Raw genomic sequence first — 16,595 nt, 5'->3', positions numbered from 1 at the left:
AGCAGCTGCCCTAAGGACCGGCCTGCACCTCTTGAGCCTTTCAATATGCCCTTAAGTCTTTTAACCAATCTGGTTGCCCTTTTTTGAATTTGATCCAATCTAAATTCATCCCTAGTGCCTGCGAAATTCACAAGTAAGCCTAGTAATAAAGTACAGGGTGTCCAGAGTGTTATGAGGTAGGATTATACTCTCCCTGTCACATGAGGTAATGCTGCTGGGGTGACCCTGAAATGGCATTCATCTGCATTAATGAGACTGGTATCACCAACACGGGTCGCTTACCGCTGTCTGTAGCCTGTCATCCCTGCCTTCAGGTTTCTCGCACACACGCACCCACGCACAAAAACCCGTCTCCCCTGCTCTGCTTGCACATACAAAATAAGTTGCAGAGTTCAGGCAGCTCTTAATCCTCAATGCCCCCAACCACACACCACCGTCCCCTAAACAGACAAATGCCCAAGCTGTCCAATGCTTGGAGAATCATGACCCTCTCCATCTCCTGTGTTTGTGCATAAATCTGGCTTCAGCGCTTTCTAAAGCACCCCAGTTTGTACCTTTGACAAAGCTTCTCCGCTGGCCTCTGAGTTTGTTAAACTTCAGATCCTTGCATTTCATTCACTGTGAAACTGTGTTTCAGTTCTAGGAAAAGAACTTCAGGTCTGTGTGCTTAAACATTTAACATGAACACGCCATCTTCACATTCAGGGTTTTCTTTCACATTTTACCTTTTTAAATGATGATGAATTTACAGAGTTAGTCTACCAGGCCCCTCCCTAGTTGTTGTGTAGAATGGCACTGCATCTCATTTCCCCAGACTCTGACTCGGCATAAAATATTTGAAAGTAGACCCGTCTCTCCCTAAGAACCGTATTCTTTATCTATAGGCCTTACAAACTCATGCTGCCTTGTTTTCTTACCTACTTGCTTTGGTGTGTCTCATACAAGATTACAAACTCCGTTAGAATAGAAATGTTGACCTATTCATTTTTATGTTTCTATACGTGACATTCAGTAACGGCTTATTGAATGGGATCTTTGGATTTCTGAGCTTTGCTATACCTGCTTTGTAAGGATAATTATTTTGGCAATAGTTATATCGAATTCGAAACTCACAAAACTGCACATTTTCTCAAAGTTAAAATGAGTAGCAAAGCTAATTTAGAATTGCATAATATACATGCATGTGTGTGTGTGTGTGTGTGTGTGTACAGATAGATGTGAGTAGTCTACATACATGTGTGTGTACCTTACAGAAAGAAAGGAAAAAGTGAGCAGTTTAGGGATTTGGATGGTGGTTCAGTAGACAGATGTACCCAGTGAGCTTTTAATCACTCTGAATGAGGGGGAGGTAGTGTGGAGACCAGGAAGGACAGTATGTTCTTTCCTTTTTTTTTCCCTCCCCATTTAGTTCACACTATGGAAAGGAGGCATTCATTAGTATACTAAGAAAAGCAATGTATTATGTTGGATTCCTTTCAACTGGAAGAAATAAGCAGGAGTGGTTATTTCTTATAAGGTCAGCCCAAAGGTGTGGGGAGGGGTTTTGAACTCTCCCAGAATGCAGGTTGCACGAAGTTGAATAATCCACACTATTTTAAAGGTATATGCCTCTATTATCTTATATGCTGCAGTACAAACTGGTTTTTTGGTTTGTTTTCCTTGCCTGTGACCCATATTTTGATAATCACGCATTACTTTGTGTTGCTCAGCCTAAGTTGCCAGCTCACTACCCTCTCCTTTATTTTTAAAGGGTAGAACTTCTCATCTTAATATGCTTTACTCTAGAAAACATTTTCCTTCCATATTGCCCAGATGCAAACAGAGTCTCCTTCTTGGAGTGGTGCGCAGGAAGGCTTAGAAGGGCAGATCGCTAACCTCTGGCTGCATATTCTCCCTGACTCAGAAATTAGATAGGATTATGGGTGGTGCTTTTCTGAGCAAGACAACATGTTATTTGTAACACGAACCCAGCAAAGGCTATCCCAAAAGTGTGTGTGTTGTCAGGGACGGGTGGAGTTGAGTTATACCAGTAAGAAAATTGAGGGTTCCTGACAAAGAATTCCAAGGGTATGAATTCTATACCTAGGAGACTTCTTGTGAATCTTCTTTAAGAAAGTGAACCTAAGAAAGCAGTCAGGTTCGTTCATATGAAAACCATGAAATCTGTTACAAAAGCCTCATAATATGGAGTACACCTGACCCTCCATTCCTAGTGGAAATGCTTCCAGTGGTCATAGCTCACTGGTGCCCCCTTGCGGCACTCAAGCCACCTCACATGTCGTTGCCTTGGGTAAGACCTCTGCGGTGAACAGGGCAGATTCAGCTTCCAAGAGTGGAAACTTAACCTCCAGGACTGGAGGGCATACATGTCTTTTAGATTTTAGTCAAGCTTCTTTCTTACTCTTCTTCTTTTTTTTTTTTAGGCCAAAGAACTGCCAACTTTAAAGGATAATGATTTCATTAACGAGGGTCAAAAGATTTATATTGATGACAATAACAAAAAGGTATTCCTGGAAAAACTGAAGAAGGATGTTGAGGTAAGAAAAAGAAACTCAGTATAAGGGACGGCCCATTGTATGAATGTCAGCAGTACTGGGTTTTCAGGAGCTCTTAAAACCGTCTCTTTAAATCGGCAACCGAGGCAAAAACATATGTTGTACATTATCCAAAGCAGATATAAACAGGTATATCTCACATGTGATCTGGTTTAAAAGAGAAGTGTGCCAATTCAGCAGCTCCCCCCTTTAGAGGACAAACAAAAGCAAGCACGCGGCGCCTTCTGGTCTCCCCTCCCTCCGGTACCCGTCTTCTCTGTTGGGTAGGGGGGTAGACTGACTGCCCACGGCAGCCAGGGCTGGGGCCGAGGGGCTGAGGGCATTCTGTCAAAGAGCACAGCGTGTCGACAAGTGGATAGTAACTACCTGAATTCGGGGTTTTCTCCATCTGAACCACATCTTGGTGTTGCAAAACCCAGCCTCAGTTGCTTAGTGCTTCATATTTGCGCCAGCCTCTGTGGAGTTAGTGACGTTGGGCCCATCAAGACAGCCTTGCCACCGCATGGGAATGGCACAAAGGCAGTTTAGGACACCAGGGTCATGCGGGATGTTGTGAGAAATAAAATACTATGTGGAAATGGGCTTTGAGTCTGTAATGGAGCTCTCTTTGTAAATGCTGTTTTACGAATTAAAAATACACCTTTCCCTGTCTTCCATTTATTGTAATTGCATTGCAGTTCTCCCACCGAACTTCCTTATATATAATTCTTCTAGAAATAAATTCAGGAAAAACGTTCTTTTCTTGAAGTTTGTTAGGTTACAAAACAGTGCAAGGAGAGTTCTAATTTAAACAGTTACTAAGCTATGTTTTTCTTAGCTGTTACTTTTTTTTTTTTTTTGCGGTATGCGGGCCTCTTACTGTTGTGGAGCACAGGCTCCGGACGCGCAGGCTCAGCGGCCATGGCTCATGGGCCCAGCCGCTCCGCGACATGTAGGATCTTCCCGGACCAGGGCACGTACTCGTGTCCCCTGCATTGGCAGGCAGACTCCCAACCACTGCGCCACCAGGGAAGCCCTCTTAGCTGTTACTTTTGTTCATGTGTGTGCAGTTTTTGTTTTGGTTTTTTTAACTTTGAAGTACAGTTCTCCACATACCAGTACAGATCTGCTCCTCAGAGAGGCTTTGTGGAAAGATTTTCCTGTGTCATTAAAAACAAAATGACTTGGGAGTTCCCTGGCGGTCCAGTGGTTAGGACTCGGTTCTTTCACTGCCGGGGCCCAGGTTCCATCAGGGAACCTGGGTCAGGGAAATAAGACGCCACCCCCCGGCAAGCCCAGCCACATGGCCAAAAAAAAAAAGAACCCAAACAAAATGACTTGGGCCGAAGAACACATGTCATGGATTAGATTATATCCCCCATGAGGGTAGAAGCAGTCTTTTTAATCTTCTAACATATTTCATTGCAAGACATGCAGACTGACCAAATTAGTTCATGATTATTTTTAGGTTATAAATTATTTTAAGAAATTTTTTTGCACTTTAACCTACATCATGTATATGCTTTGATTAGAACCTAGATATTGGTTATTTATGAAGGATACAAGTGTCTTTTTTTAAAAAGTTTTTCTCCAGTTTCTCATTATTAAGCATTTATTTTTCCTCAGTTGTCAGTGGTTTTTATTAAAATGCATATTAGCTAAGTATTTCCCTTTTACTTTGGGGTCAACTTGATCTGATAACAAAGTGACACAGGTAGACATGCTCTTTGAGAATTTTACTCATTATTCTGCAAGTCTTTGATCCCAAGAATCATATTGTTTTAGCAATTATGGTAAATAGGCCTTAGGGTTATCTGATCTGCTGGAAAGATGGTTTTCATCTTTTCTGTCGGCTGTATATTACTATGATATTTAGACCCCACAAACAATGTAACTGAAGCCGTTCAAATTTACAGTTGAATTACACAAGGATTCTCTTCGCCCTTTCACTGTCTCTAACAGTGTCTTGATTAGAGGATTTGGATAATTTTAACCCCATCCATGGCTCTCGCACTTAGCTGTTTTGTTGAACTGGAGGCAGGGCATAAGGCGTTCTTTCATTTTAATAAATTCTCAATGGTCGGTAAGTGTCTAGTTTTGAAATTCATGCAGAAGCATTATTAAATTTTTAAGCAGGTAATTATGGTGAAGTAGCTTGACATCTGATCTTGATAATGAGACTAGAATGTAATCTCGTTTCATTTTTCCATCAGGTCCATGCTTTCTAATTTAGCTGGCCGGCCTGTTTAAGTACAGGATTTGGGGGTTGGGGGCTGACTCAATGCTTTAAGTAAAAGATGAGTTTACTACAGCTCAGTAAATATTTTTGTAGGAAAATTAGAACCTAGGGGCTTTTTTCTGCGTTTGAAATTCTGTTCTATTCATATGCCGCTCAAAGTACTTTAGTTCTGATAGCTTTACACGTGAGTATCTGTGAACCCTTTTCTCCAGAAGAAAGCACTCTACGGAGAGTGAGAAGTCACTTTTGCCCTCTGACCCGCTTCTTGTCCGCTCTGACCAGGGCCCACGCTTATCTCTCGTCAGCTCACACTGGGATCCAAATTTCACACAATGCAAAACTGTGCTTTGTGTCCTGTGGCATCCGCCCCATCATAGGCCATCTCATCCCTCACGTCTTGGGTCGGCGGTGGGGAGGGGAGGGGGCACTGCGGGTAGCAGGATGGTTGGCAGCCAACTTTTACAGAGCATGTAGAGCGTAAGTCCTTCCTGTGCAGTCATTCTCTCCCTTCATTCTTCTAACTCCTTGAGGCTGAGTGCTGTTATCCCAATTTATGGATGAGAAAACTGAGCCCAGAGACACTATGTAATTTGCTCAAAGACACACAGCTACTAAATTCAGACTGGGATTTGAGGCCACTGGCAGCCACACTCCTAAACTGCTGATATAACATGCAGGTTAAGGATGAGACTGTTTTCAGATAAAGTACTCCAAGAGAGGATTATTACGGCTTTCAACAAGCGATTAAATATAACTGAAATAGGGATGGTTGGAATTTTAATCCTGCATCACAGATGTGTTGGGAGGTGGTGATTCAGCAGAACAAGTGTGTTAATAAACTTAGTAAAAAGTAAATTCAAATCTGTTGTAAAGAAGTTTTTTTTAAATTTTATTGTAGTTGATTTACAGTGTTGTTTGTGAATTTCTGTACAGCAAAGTGACTCAGTTATACATATTCTTTTTCATATTCTTTTCCATTATGGTTTATCACAGAATACTGAATATATCAGTAGTTCTCTGTGCTGTACAGTAGGACCTTGTTGTTTATCTGCTCTATATATAATAGTCTGCCTCTGCTCATCCCAAACTCCCACTCCTTCCCTCCCCCACCACCCCTCTTGGCAACCACAAATCTATTGTCTGTATCTGTGAGTCTGTTTTTGTTTTGTAGATATATTGATTTGTATCGTATTTTAGATTCCACATGTAAGTGATATCTTACGGTATTTGTCTTTCTCTTTCTGACTTCACTTAGTGTGATAATCTCTAGGTCCATCCATGTTGCTACAAATGGCATTATTTAATTCTTTCTGATGGCTGAGTAGTATTCCACTGTATATAAATATATACCATAACTTTATGCATTCATCTGTTGATGGACATTTAGGTTGTTTCCATGTCTTGGCTATTGTAAATAGCGCTATGAACACAGGGTGCATGTATCTTTTTGAATTATAGTTTTATCTGGGTATATGCCTAGGAGTAGGACTGCCGGATCATATGGCAACTCTACTTTTAGTTTTTTGTGGAACCTCCATACTGTTTTCCATAGTGGCTGCACCAATTTACATTCCCCCCAACAGTGTAGAAGATTTCCCTTTTCTCCACACCCTCTCCAGCATTTGCTATTTGTAGACTTGTGAATGATGGCCATTCTGACTGGTGTGAGGTGATACCTTATTGTAGTTTTGATTTGTATTTCTCTAATAATTAGAGATGTTGAGCATCTTTTCATGTGATCCCTATCAAATTACCCATGACAGTTCCCACAGAACTAGAACAAAGAATCCTAAAATTTATATCGAACCATAAAAGACCCAGAATTGGCAAAGCAATCCTGAGAAAAAAGAACAAAGCAGGAGGCATAACCCTCCCAGACTTCAGACAATACTACAAAGCTACAGTAATCAAAAGTGTGGTACTGGCACAAAAACAGACATTAATGGAACAGAATAGAGAGCCCAGGAAAGAAAACACACACCTACAATCAATTAATCTTCAACATAGGAGGCAAGAATATAAAATGGGAAAAAGTCTCTTTAGCAAGTGGTGCTGGGAACGTTGGACAGCCCCATGTAAATCAATGAAGTTAAAACACACCCTCACACCATACACAAAAATAAACTCAAAATGGCTTAAAGACTTAAAAGATATGACACCATAAAACTCCTAGACAAGATCACAGGCAAAACATTCTCTGACATAAATCGTACCAATGTTTTCTTAGGTCAGTCTCCCAAGCCAAGAGAAATAAAAACAAAAATAAACAAATGGGACCGAATCAAACTTACAAGCTTTTGCACAGCAAAGGAAACCCATAAACAAAATGAAGATAACCTATGGGAGAAAATATTTGCAAACGAAGCAACGGACAAGGGCTTAATTTCCAAAGTATACAAACGGCTCATACAACTCATCAACAAAAAAACAAACAACCCAATCAAAAACTGGGAAGACCACCTAAGCAGACATTTCTCCAACGACAACACGAAGGAGAGTTTATTAACAGCTCTTTAGCCACAGTTGTCTAGAAGGGTTTGTGTGTGACAGGGCTCATAAAAACCTTGAGGGAGGTACTAGCTCAGATTTGGTATAATGAGGAATTAATTATGAAGGAAGCAGATTAGGTGGGATATTCTGAGGGAAAAAGAGGCTGATCAAGGTCTGGTGGATAATTATTAAATAGGAAACCATGGGACCTAGAGATTATAAAGATTTTTAAATCTTCATGCTTTGAAATCTTATGTATTTAGAAATCACTGATTTGAGTTAGAAGCTTAAAGGGATGACAGAAAATAGCAAATGTGTATTAAGTTCCTAATGTTAGCTGGAGGTAGACCCCTCCAGGGGGCCCTGAACCCCTCTTCTCTTTGGGGTCTGTCATCTTCAGCCCACAGTAGTTTTGTGATGCCCAGCAGGGACTTTCTCTAGCAAGAATCTCAGGTCTGCTGCTGCCTTGTGTTTCCCTCTGCTTTAGAAGAGATTTTAAACGGCGTTTTATGACAATAAGAGCTGAGGAGTCAATGGGCTCTTTAGCACATCTCCCCTCTTGGCCCACCTCACTCGAGCCCGTCCCCATGTTTAAGTTACCTACTTGATGAAAAAAAGGTTTTTACCACAGTAACCACACGGACAATGATAAAACCGCGTCCGCTGTTACACGCAAGGCACTTTTCATGGCCTCCACTACATTCCCTCTAATCCTTTCCACACCACTGTGAGTTTAGTGGTGGTGTCCCATTTCATAGTTAGAATAACTGAGGCTCAGAGAGGTGAATTTATCATCAAGGCACAGAGCTAGTAACATAAAATTTAATTGCCCACCTGACTCCAAAACTTTTTTTTAAATCTTTATTTAGGATTATCTGATACTTTAATGGGTCACCTTTATCAGCAAAAGCTACACTCTTAACCACTGTGCTGTCCTTGGTCTTTTCCATTTCTGTCTCAGCCGCACAGATTTGAAGATTTATATAATCCCCATTTCTTATATAATCCCCATTTGGGGCTGCAACTGGTTTCCTTGATCTTGAGTATGTCAGAACAACTTCTTGTCAAGAGATGCATTTTTCATTTCACTGATAGTTTAGTGGGTGATGCTGGGAGCTAACTTCACTTTTATTTATTGAATACAAATGTTTCCTTACTGGGAGAGGAGCCTAAGCAGTGGTCTGACCACAGATCAGAGACCCAGGAAAGGAGCTCTGGGCCTGGCTGACGTTGTGAGAGCAGCACAAGTGCCAGGGGAAGACGTGGGCCTGGAGACCCATCCTACTTCATGTGGCAGTTCAGCCCTGGTCATCACCCCTTCCCTGCCTGACCTTTGGCAGGTTAATTACAGGCAGTCCCTTTTGTACTCTCATACATAAAGCACACCTGATAGTGTATTTGTACGGTCAACCATCTGCAGGTCAAACAAACCTACGTGTTAAAGAGAGATTCTGCTCTGCAGAGCAAAGATATATCGTAAATGGGGCTTCCCTGGTGGCGCAGTGGTTGAGAGTCCATCTGCCGATGCAGGGGACGCGGGTTCATGCCCCGGTCTGGGGGGATCCCTTGTGCCGCTGAGCGGCTGGGCACGTGAGCCATGGCCGCTGAGCCTGCGCGTCCGGAGCCTGTGCTCCACAACGGGAGAGGCCACGGCAGTGAGAGGCCCGCGTACCGGAAAAAAAAAAAAAAAGATATATCGTAAATGGTCTTGTTTTGCTTCCAGTAGGTGCTGCCTCTTGCAGTCTCAAAGGAAGGTCTTTTTGTTGGTGCTTTGTTCTTCGTTTTTATTTGGTTCGGGTGGTTATTCTTAGAGGAAAGGGCCAGGGGAAATTAGGGAGAGGTAAGGAGGACTGGGGAAGAAGCAGCAGGCATCCTGTTCTCTTGTTCAATAAATACCAAGTAGCAACATCACTTACCTGGGAGTTAGGAGTGCAGCGAGGGTGTCACCGAACCAGGCTCGTTTGTGCCCGACGTGCAAGCCGAACGCAGAGACGCCGAAGTTTGCAGCAGAGAGGGTTTGTTCGCAAGGCAGCCAAGCGGGAAGAGCAAATCTCAAATTCGCCTCCCCAAGGCAAGGGGCTCGAGGTGTTTATGGGACAAGCAGCAGCGGCGCTGCCTGAGGCCCGGGGAGCGTGAGGAAAGGCGACTGGGAAAAGGTAGGGGAGTCGTCTTTCTGCACGGATTTAACTAGGCTACTGGCCTCTGCGCGATCCAAGGGTGGAGCTTTCCATCCTCTGCACGTGTGAAAAGACCCTCACGCATGCCCAGTTGGAGGGTCAGTGTTCCTATCCAATCTCAACCAACTCAGCTCAAACTAGACACAGCTGACTCCAAGTTTCTAGAAAGCAGCTGGGCAGACAGATATCATTGTTTAGGCTACGTGCCCCTTGGAGGACATGCAAGTCTTAAAAGACCTTGATTAGTGAAGGCAGGTGAGATGGATTTGACTAATAATGGCAGTTTCAAGGGCAAAATCGGCCAGAGCCCCGGTCCTCACGGGGCTGCGCTGTTTGGGGAAGATAGAAGTTACTCAAGTCATCTAATGAGTGTGCAGCTAAACCAGGTGTCCTTAAGGGAAAGTGTGCAGTGCACACATGCCCGGCAGGAATCGGGACCGGCTTCCGTGAGCAAGTGCCCTGCAGTTGAGACCTGAAGGTCAAGTGGGGGGTGAAGGGGCGCAGTGAGGGGGCCAGAGGCCAGCACAGGGCTCAAGATGGCCCGAGAGGCGATGAGGCCAAACTACCCAGGTCCCGAGGACAGTGTTAGAGTTTGTTTCCACCCTGTGAGAAACGATACTCCACTGAAAGGTCTTAGGCAGGGGCGTGACCAGATCAAATTCTTCCCTTGCCAAAGGACCAGAAGGGGAAGTTCGGGCAGCATGCAACCTTTGCCACTTCCCAGGGACCTTCCAAGGGCCCAGAGGGAGAAGCAGGGATGGGGCAAGGGGGCTTTTGCCTTGTTACCCTGCAAGCGGAGCAGGACCTGGCCCGACCAAGCCCCACGCTGCACCCACTACACACATGTGGGTGGGAGATGTTGCCACCCGGCAGTCCAGCTTCTCCAGCTGTGCCCAGACCTCTGGAGGGCATCCAGGGTACGCAGTGGAGGCGAGGGGAACGGGCCAGAGAGAGCCCCCAGATAAAGGGGGTCGGTCGGGGCAGGCACTGTGCTGGGCATGGGAGGGGGTGATGGAGGAGCGTCTCCGGCTCCCGCTTCCGTCAGAAGGAAGCCCCCCAGCAGGCCTGAAGGGCAGCGCTGAGCAGAGACACAGGCATTTGCTGGTTGACTGGGACACTGATGCTTGTGCTTATTTGTGATGGACGGCATAATACTCTCCTCCACAGTGTGCTGCGTTTCAAAGTGCTTTTCACAAGCCGTTCAGGGGCTCCCCTGGAAGCTACGTGGGAGGTCCCTGGTTTCCCCATTAGCCAGTCTTAATTGTTCGGAGAAACGTTTTCTTCCCTGCGTCTCCTTGCCAGCCATGCTCTCTGCTCTTTGGTGTAGTACGACCTCCGTGTGATAAATGCATCCCTCCCAGCATCCCGCTTTGCATCTCAGGGAGGTAATCCTAGCTCTGAGCCAGCCTTAAGTGCGAGGCTACAGCTTTGGCTGGAGAAACTTCCAGGGACCGTGACAGCACCGTTAAAGAGGCTCCCGGCTGCTCCTGGGGAAATCTTCTCGCCTCTGCCGCCCTTTTGTGAGCTTGCTGTCTTTAACTCTGGGGTTGTGTTTAAGGCATAACTGACCATGTCGCTTCCCACCTTCCAGTTTCTTGCCCAGCTGAAGCTCATGGACTACAGCCTCCTGGTGGGAATCCACGATGTGGAGAGAGCCGAACAGGAAGAAGTGGAGTGTGAAGAGAACGACGGAGAGGAGGAGGGGGAGAGCGACGGCACCCACCCTATTGGAACCCCTCCCGACAGTCCTGGAAATACGCTCAACAGCTCACCGCCCTTGGCTCCCGGCGAGTTTGATCCAAACATCGATGTTTATGGAATTAAATGCCATGAAAGTAAGTTGAGTTACTATCAACTCTTTTTACCATTGGTTGGATTTTTCTTTTTGCATGATCTGCTGGTAATCATCACCCCGGTTAAAAGCATGCTGCCCTGGGGCTTCCCTGGTGGCGCAGTGGTTGAGAGTCCGCCTGCCGATGCAGGGGACGCAGGTTCGTGCCCCGGTCCGGGAAGATCCCACATGCCGCGGAGCGGCTGGGCCCGTGAGCCATGGCCGCTGAGCCTGCGCGTCCGGAGCCTGTGCTCCGCAACGGGAGAGGCCACGACAGTGAGAGGCCCGCGTACCGCAAAAAAAACAAAAAACAAAACAAAAAAACGCATGCTGCCCCGTAAGACTCCTTCTCAAGAGTCCCAATCAATTGATTTCGGGACAAAGTATGTTAAAGGTAACTGTAACCTCTGGTTTTGAACTGTAATGTGATGAGGTCCTTGAATTGTGTGATGTTGAGGGAACAGAGTGAAACCACACAAGTGTGTGTTGTACATACACAACACACATATGCACATGCTTGTGTAAATGTCCATACCATATATCAGGAATGGTTTAAAATATTCTTTTTCTTAGCTATCTCTATTTTATGTGGATCTCAAGTGTCACAAGTCTATCCTGAGCTAGGTACTTACGTGGTCCACTCCAAACCCCCTGTGGACATCGTGTAGGGCAGGCATCTCATTGCTACCAGCCCTTTCCTTCTCAGGAGTGCTGAAGCTGGCCCAGGGTGTGGGATGAGAATCTCCAATTTGCTGCTGTGTCTGTCCTCTGCTCTTTCCCCCATTAAGGTGTCTGTGGCCCTCTTCTCTAAAGTGAGATCCATCTTTTCTTTTTTTTTTTTTGTGGTACGTGGGCCTCTCACTGTCGTGGCCTCTCCCGCTGTGGAGCACAGGCTCTGGACGCGCAGGCCCAGTGGCCATGGCTCACGGGCCCAGCCGCTCTGCGGCATGTGGGATCTTCCCGGACCGGGGCACGAACCCATGTCCCCTGCATCGGCAGGCGGACTCTCAACCACTGCGCCACCAGGGAAGCCCGAGATCCATCTTAATCCTCAAAATCTGGGTGATTAGATATTTGTAGGAATATTACATGCTACCTTAGCTACTTATACATGGGAAAAAAAATTTAGAGATAAAAGCAGGCCTCTGATTTTTTGAGTAATAAAAATTGTGGTCCATCATTGTTTAAAAAAATGTCTCATGGCATAGCAGTCAGGTGAGTTTGAGATTTATTTATTTATTTATTTATTTATTTTATTTATTTATTTATTGCGGTACGCGGGCCTCTCACTGTTGTGGCCTCTCCCGTTGCGGAGCACAGGCTCCAGACGCGCAGGCCCAGCGGCCATGGCTCACGGGCGCAGCCGCTCTGCGGCATCTGGGATCTTCCCGGACCGGAGCATGAACCCGTGTCCCCTGCATCGGCAGGTGGACTCTCAACCACTGTGCCACCAGGGAAGCCTGTTACGTTTTTTATTTTGCTCAGCAAAATTGTTTCTTCAACACAGAAAATCAGATATAGTCAAATGTACTTTTTTGTATTATTCATAATTGCAACAGCATCATATTTGTGGAAATATGTAGAAGATGGGTACTGTAGGTGATATATGCCTTTATCCAGTTCTGATACTAGATCCAATGAGAATTAGTGAACAGCTCATTAGGAACAGTATGTAATGGTAGAAAGTATTAGGGAGCATAATTACTTCTACTTGTTTTAGAGTATTTTTTAAATAGCATTTTTCTTTATACCAAAGCAATATACAATCACTAAAGAAAATGAAGATTAACAAAAACAGTCTCAGCCTTGCACCTCTACTGGTGATATCCTGAGGTTATATTCTCTTTTTTACTTTTCAAATTGAGAGAGAATTGGGGACAGAAAGTTAAGCTGTTTCACAGGGATATGCAAGACTTTTGAAAAGCCTCTATTGCCTGTGTTTTCAGACCCCTTCGACCCCCGCCCCACTGAATCCCTCGCCTCTTCCTCCGTCAGCAGCTCGCACTCTTCCAGGTGCTGTCATCACCTGTCCCACAATCATCGCTCTCATCCCTTACAGATTCGCCTAGGAAGGAGGTGTACTTTATGGCAATTATTGACATTCTGACTCATTATGATGCAAAAAAGAAAGCTGCCCACGCTGCAAAAACTGTTAAACACGGCGTAAGTATCTCCGTTTGGTTTCCCTCTCTGCTCCCTGCTTCCTGTCGTGCAGGGACCGGCTCAGGTCCGCTCCTTTCCCCTGAGCTGCCCACAGGCCTTCATTGGCTCTGGTTCCCTGCAGGGGTCACGCTCTGATGCGGAGTCAGAGCCAGCACGCGCTCGGACCGCCGCTCCCAAGTCACTTAAACCCGGCGCGGCTCTTCTTTCACCCGCCGGGGTTATTAACAGACACATGCATCGTGAGACTATTACACGGATGCTTTTTTGTTCGAAAAATGTTTCAAAAGACAAAAGGGCTAAATGATGACAACTAAGAGTTTTAATATGAAATGTTCAGAACTGAAGCACTATTCTCTGCTTCAGATGCTTCCAGGATACACAGTATTATATTCCTTTCCGCACCGCAGATTGTAATTTTTTCTACTACAGAAATTTGTTGAGCGCAGGCGCAAAGTTGAGTAATACGAACCCCTCACCTTTGCTGTCCTTGCTCAGAATTCTCACTGTCCGGGCCTATGGTAACTTGTTGAGTCCCCGGGACGAGCCTGTGAGGGAAAACCAGTGCACTCCTGCTTACAGGTGAAGAAACTGAGGGCGAGAGCTTACTTGCCAGCCAGGATCGCGTCCTAGGCGGTGGTAGAGGGAGGGCTGCTCCTCAGGACCCAGCCCCACCCCCAGATCTCCCAGTGAGGCCCGCCTGGCCGGCTGGGCTTCACAAGTCGTGAGTCTGCACTGTGCCTGCATCGCAGGGATCCGTTTTGGCTTTCAGGCGCGCCAAGAAGGCCACAGACCCCATCCCACAGGGATGAGCTTGTGCCCTGGCTCGTTCACACTGGCAGGAGAGATGCTTCCCCAGAGTGTGGAGCCGACCAACACGCAGCAGAACATCAACCGCTACTAAAGGCTCTTTTTCTCTATTTTAAAGTCAAACAGGCTGTCGTGTCAGCAACGGAACCAGCCTAACACCATACCCCACTTGCCACAGAAATATTTCAGTCACACCGTCAACTATTTCTGGTGTGCCCGCTGTGTGCAGCGCACGGACCACGACCTACCCAGCCCACCGAACGTGTTAAGAATCCTCTATCGGTCAGAGAGAAGGGTACACAGCAGTTCTCACACGGGGGTCGGCACTGCCGCCTTCTGAGCACCATTTGCAAACTGTGTGCCTGACAGATGCACCACCCCTTTCCCTGATTCTGAGTCCAGCTCAGGAGGCTGGGGGAGGGGCCTCTAAGAGGCTCGGGTAATTCTGATGCTCCTCTCTGGTTGAACCACCTGGGTGTATTGCAAGGACAGAGCTGGGCCAGAATCCTCTCTCACCTTTCCAGTGTGTGACCTGGAGGAAGCGCTTTGGCGCTTCAGTTCCGCCAGCTGATGAAGGGGTCCTAATGGCTTATTGATGAGATTTTTGTGGTGAACAGACTGAACAGTGGGGGGCGCTCCGTGTTTGTTCCCACCCCTCCTCAAACCTGCTGTGATATTCCAGACCACGTGCAGCTGGAAACGTGCCGTAGCAAACATGGCTTCATTTGCATCTCCCCTGTAATCACCAGCTCAGCTCCGAGACACGGCACACGGCCTAAAGCTGGGTGCAGTTTGTGTCAAGCTGCTGCTGGGAACCATTCTCTGCCTTCAAAACTGGGGCTCCTCCATGGAGATCCCAGGGGCCCAGGCCAGGCTTGGAAATTACAGGTTCTCCTGTGAGCTGCGTGTGTAAAAACAGCCTCTGGTGACTTAGTAAAACTCTGGTCCTGACCTTTGCAGCTCAGGAGGCTGGCTGGTAACTGGGGGGGATCTGCTGGCCCTACTGTGCCCTTGTCATAGGAAACCCCCCACTGAGCCTCTGCGAGGGGCCGGCTTCCCAGCTCCAAGCAGGTCTCTGTGAACGGGGACGATGGCACCCGTGCCCGTGCCCCTCCGGGGGAGACGCAGTCACAGTGCTGTGTCTCGCCTGCTTACGGGGCCAGGAAAGAGCCCCGGCAGCTGACACCGCCCCTGCTGCTGTGGCCGTCGCCCCTCATTTCTGAGCACCCAGCCGCTTACCTCGGTCCTGAAAAATGAACACGGTCCTTGTGTCCTTGCCATTGGAGTTTCCCTTTGGCCAAACGTTGCTGTTTGTGTCATTCTCAAGGAATCTCCAATCTGCTCTCTTGAGAAACAGAAGCATCCTCCCTTGGCTTCTGAATGTAGGCCACGCAGATTCCACATTTGACGGGAGCATCTCAAACGTGGTTGGTAGGATTTTTTTTTTTTTTTTTAGTGGCAGCAGTCACAGTGTGTGTGACAGTGGCATCTGTTGGTCCTACGACTCTGCCTCGTTTTCACACACAGATTCCTAAGAGCCTTGGCTATTCAGACCAATATCCAAGCTATTCTGAGTTACGAGTAGAGGCTGCACAGGTTTGAAAATGACTGGCTTCATATTCAGCTGCAGTGGAAGTTCCTGCAGCTACTGATAGTAATTCTGTCATTGTTCCTCTCCTCTCACGCTGCCCAGGCTGGTGCGGAGATCTCCACCGTGAACCCAGAACAGTATTCCAAGCGCTTTTTGGACTTTATTGGCCACATCTTGACGTAACGTCCTGCATGGCCGAAGACGGACGTGAGCGTGGGAAGGACAGAGGTGGCTTCGGCACAGGAAAAATGAAAACCAAACTCAGTGAAGCACACCTCCTCGTTTACATCTTCAGGCCAAGATGACTGATTTGGGGACTACTTGCTTTAACAGCTACCTGATATTTCCCAACATCACTCCAGCTATTTCTGACTTGGGTGTGTATGTGGGGGGGCGGGGGGGGGGGCGTGCGTGCGCACGCGCACGTGAGCATCTTAAAAACTGATGGATTGGTTGATGGAAACCGACTTCGGTCAGAGTGTGTTTGGAGTAGTAACCCTCTGATTCCAGCTGTGGATGAATGGATGAATGAGTGAGTGAGTGAGTGAGCACATGCAGGGGGGAGGGGAGAAGGCGATGTCAGACCACCCAGGTTGGCACCACACGAGAAACTGTGGATCAGTTTATCTTTTGGAGTTGAAAGATGTGAGACGGTAATCGTAATAATAATGGAGATAATAATGATGATGATAATAATAATGATGGTGATTAAAAGGAAAAAAAACTTACTGCAGATGTTACACTTCTACCACGCACGCTGACA

General features: G+C 46.5%; 1 protein-coding gene across 1 annotated transcript in view; it reads left to right on the top strand.

The window, feature by feature from the left end:
* The window catches only part of PIP4K2A (phosphatidylinositol-5-phosphate 4-kinase type 2 alpha), a 179,508-nt gene extending 163,309 nt beyond the window's left edge, over positions 1-16,199 (top strand). Inside the window, exons 7-10 of the mRNA XM_082846835.1 lie at positions 2,424-2,537; positions 11,032-11,275; positions 13,331-13,434; positions 15,935-16,199. Of these exons, the coding sequence (XP_082702961.1) occupies positions 2,424-2,537; positions 11,032-11,275; positions 13,331-13,434; positions 15,935-16,015 (543 nt within the window). The 3' untranslated portion in view covers positions 16,016-16,199. The remainder of the gene's footprint in view (positions 1-2,423; positions 2,538-11,031; positions 11,276-13,330; positions 13,435-15,934) is intronic.
* The last annotated feature ends 396 nt before the right edge of the window (positions 16,200-16,595 follow it).

The sequence above is a fragment of the Leucopleurus acutus genome, assembly GCF_964270905.1.
Source record: "Leucopleurus acutus genome assembly, chromosome: 1".
NCBI lineage: Eukaryota > Metazoa > Chordata > Mammalia > Artiodactyla > Delphinidae > Leucopleurus > Leucopleurus acutus.
Note: the sequence above shows the minus strand (reverse complement) of the source record. Positions and strands in the feature narration are given on the sequence as shown.